Source organism: Primulina huaijiensis, unplaced genomic scaffold (genome assembly GCF_012295235.1).
Source record: "Primulina huaijiensis isolate GDHJ02 unplaced genomic scaffold, ASM1229523v2 scaffold31645, whole genome shotgun sequence".
NCBI lineage: Eukaryota > Viridiplantae > Streptophyta > Magnoliopsida > Lamiales > Gesneriaceae > Primulina > Primulina huaijiensis.
The window spans coordinates 3,678-11,435 of NW_027357437.1; the positions used below are offsets into that span (position 1 = coordinate 3,678).

At 36.1% G+C, this 7,758-nt stretch overlaps 1 protein-coding gene across 2 annotated transcripts; it reads right to left on the minus strand.

The window, feature by feature from the left end:
• Window positions 1-837: 837 nt before the first annotated feature.
• On the minus strand, window positions 838-4,748 carry LOC140967951 (rab GTPase-activating protein 22-like). Of its 2 annotated transcripts, none has more exons than XM_073428751.1 (5): window positions 4,281-4,748; window positions 3,388-3,523; window positions 3,205-3,254; window positions 2,747-2,800; window positions 838-2,383 (listed from the first exon to the last, which is right to left on the minus strand). In XM_073428751.1, exons 1-5 carry the CDS (start codon window positions 4,532-4,534, stop codon window positions 1,144-1,146), a joined length of 1,734 nt encoding a protein of 577 aa, XP_073284852.1. In that variant the 5' UTR covers window positions 4,535-4,748; the 3' UTR covers window positions 838-1,143. The 2 variants fall into 2 exon arrangements, with proteins under 2 accessions (XP_073284852.1, XP_073284853.1); XM_073428752.1 differs by having other exon boundaries at window positions 4,015-4,503.
• Window positions 4,749-7,758: the final 3,010 nt, after the last annotated feature.

The following is a 7,758-nucleotide window of genomic DNA, read 5'->3' on the forward strand; positions in this document are numbered from 1 at the left end:
ATGATGATTTGGTTGAAGCTGAAGCCATACTGAGGAAAATACAGATTCTTATATATAGACTCTATGTTTAATGTTGTAGTTGGTCCTATACATATAATCTTGAGGTGCGCGAAAGGTTTATTTAGGTACGTGTACTTGTCTATATCATCTTCAGTGATTTATTTGTTTTGACAGATTTTGATGCTGCGTCAAGAGATCGAGCATGCATGGGGCAGAACCATGCGCTGGGGCCTAGTATGTGTTTCTCGAGTCTACTGCACATGTTACAACACCTAGCGCGCTGTGGCGGGAGGTTCTTCGTACATACCTACCATTTTGTGGAGGTTGCAGTTGGCATGTTCATGACAATATGCTGATTGAGAGACACTGTTTACATCTGGTTGATATCGATTCGGAATTCAAGAGTTTTTGCCATGTAGTTGTTTAATCCAAGGTATTCCCTGTGTAAGAGTTATTTCCAGCTTTAGATATCGGATGACAATGTTATCAGTTGATATTACTAGAGGGTTAGTTACACGCTTTCCCCTGGACTCACCCAGTGTATTTGTACTGAACTCTGTTGACCTTTTAATAGAAATTAATTTTCCCCATAAAAAAAAGAAAGAAATATAATCTACAAACCCACCGATGCTAACAGAAAGGTATTATATTTCTGCCATTCGGATGCAGACGACAAGTCCGCGTAAAGTGTGCATATCCAAACAGCAAAAGGGCAGCATGAAAGAGCCCATACTTGTGGAATACGACATAAATGTTTGTGGTGTCCATGTTAAGAACGAAAATTTGTCCACCATATTTCAGTGGACGAGAGCAATAAATTCAATCAGAAAGCAGGCATTGTGCAAAAGCCAAGTCAATTTGGCTCGGCCGCATCTTCGGCAGTATAGAATCCACATTAGTATAAAAATACAGACAGATCATAAAGTCTTTTTCAAGATGGAAATTTCCCTCAATAATATAATAGCCTCCACAGCCTGACATTAGAGCTTCGCCACTAAAACACACATCATAAACAAACTTTTCTCTGTCACAAATTTGCATTCGAAGAGAAAGTAGGGACGTTATTTTGGACAAAAAAATAAGCCTGGCGGTAGCTGAAAGGAACAAATTAGATTACCGACTTTTACCCCTTTTTTATGTGTATCATAAAGAAGTCTCCATTTTGTCATTGAGTGTTACCACCAAATCATGTGCATCGTCGAGTAGCTTCCATACATTGAGATGCCCAGCCATTGCATTGCACTCCCTTAAAATCTCATCCATACTGCTATACTTCTCTATGATCTGTTTCCTCCTTTGTAACACTGAAGCTGCAATCGCGTAAAGTAATAGGTCGTCGGTTGGCGGGGCTCGTTGCCTTATTCTACTCCACGCTGTTTTCCCAATTCCGGCCCTAATTGCAGCCTGATCAGCCCACATCACCTCCCAAAGGCACAAAGTTTGCTCAAAAGTTAGTTCCCTTCGGAAAAGTACGACCACCATTCTGTACACGAAAAAGCAATCCTCAGCCTGAAGTTTCTCCAAGTGCCTGTAAAGATGTGAGTCCTTGTATTTGATGATTTTAGAAACAATGGTCAGCTGCCTTCTGATTCCCACTTCATCGAGCCTGAAATTGTGACGGGCCTTCTTCATGAAACCCACAAAACACCAGAAAGCGACGTGGTCGTCTGATATCACTGAGATTATTGGAGAAAGTATATCACTCATTCCCTGGCAATACCCAATTTCAGGGTCATACAGCGCATAGGCTTCAAGAATGGCAACTAAACGGGAAGCATGAAAGATTCTGGCAGGATCGAGGTGATCATAATCCTTCAATCCCACCACCTCAGCCGAACGACATGCTTTGGCGTCTGATACACTTGCCAGAACAGGGGAATATGCTATCCATTCTCCATTAGCTCGAATCGCATCAAGGCGGATAATTCGCTGCCAGGTGGAAAAATCTTCTGAACCTTTAAGTTTTGACTGAACTTCCATTTTTGAGGGAGACGAGTCCTCCTTTGATGGCATGTCACCATCATTCTCCTCCATGCTTTCTGTTAAATTGAAAGTTTGACTCACTTCAGGACCATCTGACGAGTCAGAGTCCGAAGATTCGGACTCAGAGGCAGGATTCGAATCTGCGATTGGTTTAGAACCAGTATATCCATCCATCTTCGTTCCAGGAGTATGTTCTGATTCCTTATTATATGGGAACCCTTCCTCACTTGAAAGGGATTCTCTGGCACTCACAACATCTTCAGAATCAGCAGAATCCATGTCTCCAGTGTGACTTCCACCTTCTCCATTGCTAGTTTCACCACTTCCGTTTTGCTTTAGAAGCTCTTTGTTACGTTTAAGAAATTGGCGACATTGTCTTCGTAAGTTCTCATATTCCTTTCTGCAAGCAGATTCCAATACATAGTCAATTTCGAATAAGTTTGCAACAAAAATTGAAAAACATCAAATAACCAAAAGTCAAAGCACATAAACAAATGATAATGGTAGGTCTACAATACGGGAGGGGAAGTGATGGGGAAGAATGGACAGATAAAAATTTAATAATATAATATAATGAATAAAATATGATACAATAATTTTTAGCAGAATACTGGGATGTCGAATCAAAAGTAACAATCCTATTTTGAGATTAAAAAGTATTTTAGAAAATTCTACTAAAGAACGTACTATATGTTTTGCATTTTGGAAGAATGAAAAAATTCTAGAAAACGGAAATAAACATTGCCTCAGTTTGTAACAGTACCTTTTTTGTGTTCTAGTGACATCTCTTTCTTCTTTGGAACTGGATAGGTCATATCTGCCATAGAAAAAGAAAACAAGTCAGGAAAACCAAGAATTTATTTTTGCATGGGATACTTTTTAAACACGCGATAAAGGAAAGCAGAGACCACATTTGTCTCCTGTAAACGAACATATAAATAGTGACAAACGAAGGCAGCAGGAGGAGCTAAAGATGGAAGGTCTGAAAGAGAAGGAACCTAGGATGGAGGAACAATAATTATGAGTAATGATGGAACTAGTCTGTTGCAAGCAAGGATGAAAATCAGAAATGTTACAATGCTATGGTTGGAAGAATCTTGCAATGATCTCCATGTCAAAAATGCTTTAGCGTCTACAGAAAAAATCTATAACAGTTCTGAACACAAAGTTAGGCACATAAATTGCAATCGGGCCCATATTCCAAAAGATACATTAACTTACACCCCAAGAAGAAATGGCCAAACCTCTGCCCGTATACTTGGATCAACACCCTACAAAATACAATAACACAAATCCATTCAAATAGTTTTTTCCGGCCACAATTATCCAGTCAATCCATAGAGAAGACAATTGAAGTAATATAAAAGCCAAGAAAACTTGAAGTTACATAAAAGCGAAACTCACTCCACTGCGAACTTTCTTCAGAAGTTTAACTCCATTGTCACGAAGTTTTCCATCTGGAGTGAACAAATTTCTCCACTGATGAGGTAAGAGTAAATGTTTTCTTTTTCTTCGAGACCATGGGGATTTGAGACGACCGCTGTAATGGATTATAGAACGAAATTATTTAGTTGAAAATGACTGATAAACCATGCTCACAAAATAACAAACTCACAATCATGGCAATACAGTTTTCTACAACATCATATAAAAGGAGTAAGCTACTTCAGCACACATTCTAGTAACTTTCGACCAGAGGCATTCTTTTCCCAAATAGCATCATTATAATGTCAAAACCTACAAGAGATTATTTGGCCACCAACACAAATACAGGTGTCTAGGATAGGCTTCAGCATGCAATAAGATGTGCTAATGTTCAATCACTGAAACAAAAATGGATCCGGCCACAAAGGGTTATTAGATTGATCAGACGAAAAGGGTTAACTCACAAAGATTTGTTTAAAAATACAAATGACCCCAAGATCTGAACTTAAATAAGCCAAACTATGTACTAAAGCTTGAAAAAGATTTTTAAAAAATACGGAATAGATAACAGGAATTAATCTGAGAAAGAGAAATAGAGAGACTAACCGATCAGAAGAGGAAGAAGAAGAACAATTAGCTTGTGAGGTTGAAGCTACTACGAATAGAACCGATCTCAAATGGTTCCACGACGAAGATGACGGTGAAGACAATGACGAATTTGAGGATGATGATTGTGGCGATGATTTTGAAGATGAAGAAGTCTGACTTCGTCTAAGAGCTCTCATCAATAAACCTTTCTTAATTTTCCTACTTGTGCAATAAATTACCCTCTCTAGCAGTTTGAACACCGGATTTCAGATGATTTTTTTTACCTAGTGGTGTAGAACACGGCGGCGGCCAACACAAGACCAGCCAACGCCGTGACGGCGAGAGTTACGAAGCCACTCGCAGTCTGGTCCATCCAGAATCCGCCGTCGCCGGCGATTAACACAGCTCTCCTCAGCTGACTGATACTGCCGCAAATCGCTCCAACCGCCGCCGAGCCTCCGGAGAGCATGGAACGAAGATTCAGAACCACGATTTTGCCCCAGGGATGCCGCGACAAGCCTAGTCGATTCTCCACCATTAACCGAGAGAAAAAACAACTGCGATGAAGATTTTCACCCCTTCTTCTTCGCCTTCTTCACTTCAATGGATCTCGAATCAATCCAATTTCCTCCATCTTTCGTCCTCTTCTCATTTTTGCTGAGAGATACTTTGCTTTTGGGTTTACGAGGCAATCATGTGGACTGTAGGGTTTGGATATAAAGGAACAAAGGCCCTGCTTCTCAATCACACGACGTCGTACTGCCTCTGTGTGTGTGTATGTTTGCAAGTGGAGACAATAATCATTGTTTAATAATAATTAGTATATACTAGGCTTTTTGTGACACAGTCTAATAAATCTTTATCTATAAGACGGATCAATTCTATCGATATTCACAATAAAAAATAATATTCTTAGTATAAAAAGTAATATTTTTTCATAGATGACTCAAATAAAAGATTTTTCTCACAAAATACGATCAGTAAGATCGTCTGTATAATTAGCATGGATTCAAAGGTCGACTAGAAAGTCTAATAAAATTTTTTATATTAATATTTATTATAGAAAAGATCTTATTTGCTAAAATAAATAATCTTGATAATTAATGGTTTATTATGGGATTCCACATAAATTGATGAACATTCTTTTCCCTTTTTCAAGAAATAATATTAATGGTTTATTATGGGATTCAAATACTAATCATAACGGATTAAGTATATTATGTTCGGAAAATTTTAGTTTTAAAGTTACATTTAGGAATTTATAAATTATTAAAATATTTTATGTAAAAACTTCTATGAAATCGTCAAATTTGTTATCCGACGCAACTTATGAAAAAATATTATTTATTATGTCAAAAATATTAATTTTCATTGCAGAGATGGTCCAAATCGATAAAAGACCGTCTCACCAAAAAACATACTCGATATTTTAAATCAGAAATTCAAAAGTTAATTATATGATTAAGACCGTCTTAACCAATTAGGCTAATTGCAAAATCATGCAAAAAAAACAGATTATACAAATTAATTTTTCAGAATCACCTAAAGTTTATTTAAAATAAGCTTTTCTTAGTACGCTAAATCATCCTAAATTTTTTTGTCAAAAGCTTATGTGAGACGATTTTACGGATCGTATTTTGTGAGACGAATATCTTATTTGGATCATCCATGAAAAGTATTACTTTTTATGCTAAGAGTATTACTTTTTATTGTGAATATCGGTAGAATTGACCCGTTTCATAGATAAAAATTCGTGATACCGTCTCACAAGAGAGATACTCAATTTCTTTTTACTATTTTTTTTCTCTCTCTTGCTCGTTTTACTTTCCATTCTTTGATGATTTATTTATTTTATCCAATCATTAAATTGTTCACATTAAAATTAATTAACTATATATATCCCATAAACACTGGAGTATCTAAAATTATTAAATAAAAAATTTCAATTTTATTTGATATATTGAGTGTAATTTTTACAAATTTTTTAAAGAAAATATTGAGTTGGTTTCTAAATTTTTTTTTTATTGTGTCCTCAATGACACAGAAAAGTTCTTGAACGTTTTACCAACGATTCATCCAGCCAATGGATGAACGTTTTACCAATGATTCATCCAGCCAACAGACGTTAGACAGAATGATTTCTCATGCTTAAACACGTTTATTTATTTATATTTATTTTTTGTGTTATATTATATGCTTAAAATAAAAGCAAGAAATTTATAATTAGGGTTCATTGATTACACTTTGCACTTTTATTAATGTAATAATCAAGTTAGATCGTGTTTGGATTTAACGATATAATTTGATGAGTAAATTGTGAAACTGTATCACAAAAGACCTACTCTTATTATAATTATATTTTGAACTCGAAATCTCGTTTCTAATTTAGAGACGACTTTATTTCGTTTGGTATTTTAATCGATTTAAACACATCTCTAATAAAATGTCCCATATCGCTATCGGTGAACCTACGTTACTTTTTCTACACACATATTTATCTATATATAAATATAAATAATATAAAGTATAATAAAACAATTTATGAGAACGAAAACCCGAAGAAAGAGACTTCATTTATTCGATTTATCGGGTTTGGTGCTTTTCTTATGTCCCACGAATCTTTTGCTTTCAGTGTTCAAATATATGATAGGCCTTACTTAGTTGACTAAATAAACCATAAAATTAGGGAATTTTTTATTTTTTATTTTTGGAAGAAGCTCGGAAATACACATTTACATAAACCATAATAAACCCACATGTGTTTTGTGTGTGAATAATAAAATATATCATATACTTTGGTCTTTGAAGAGCTAATAATATAAATAAATTTGTTTGTAACTTGTTGAAGTTCATAAGAAAAGTAGAGCGGGAATTGATATTTTTTAGGTCTTTGACGAGTTTTAGAAAATGGACCTTCAAACAATAAAATGCAGTAATTTTTTTAATTAATGGGATGTTTCCTAAAGAAAAACATTTAAAAAAATAAATTAAAATATAAAATACCAAATAACATATAAAATATTTATTAATATCACCTCTATGGCATTGAATTAGAGATTTTTCCCTTTGTTTTTTTTTTCTCTTTTGAGTAGCATACAAATATCTGGGACCCATTATTCACTANTGTAACACCCCAGATTCGACTACTGTCCTCACTGTACCAATACGAGTCTTTCCAGCGTGCTTATGTCTTCACTCACATGCACCCTAAGAAACTTCCCAGGAGGTCACCCATACCAGAATTGCCCCAAGTTAAGCACACTTAACTTTGGAATTCTTATGTGATGAGCTACCAAAAAGAAGATGCATCTTATTGGTATGAGTAGTACATATCAAATCTTTTAAGCACTCTTCAACTGTACAGTCTATTACATTGAACAGTTTCAGAATCCCCCTCCTTCCGGTATAAGATCTGTTCATTCATGTTTCCTCCGCCTAGAAGCCTGCCAGGAGCCGCTCATTCTCCGTGCAACCTCATGGCACCAGCGAGCACCCCCCGCCCTCTTCAGCCCCGGGGTTCACATGCCCACCAGCTTCCTCTTGGTTCGTCCCCGAACCACACCGTACTAGGAGAGGTCGGCTCTGATACCAACTGTAACGCCCCATATTCGACGACTGTCTTCACTGTACCAATACGAGTCTTTCCAGCGTACTTATGTCCTCACTCACACGCACTGTAAAATCCAAGATTTTTGCATAATCGTGATAATATTTTGTAATTTAATGGTACTAGGATTTGCGCAATCTTTGGGTATCTATATC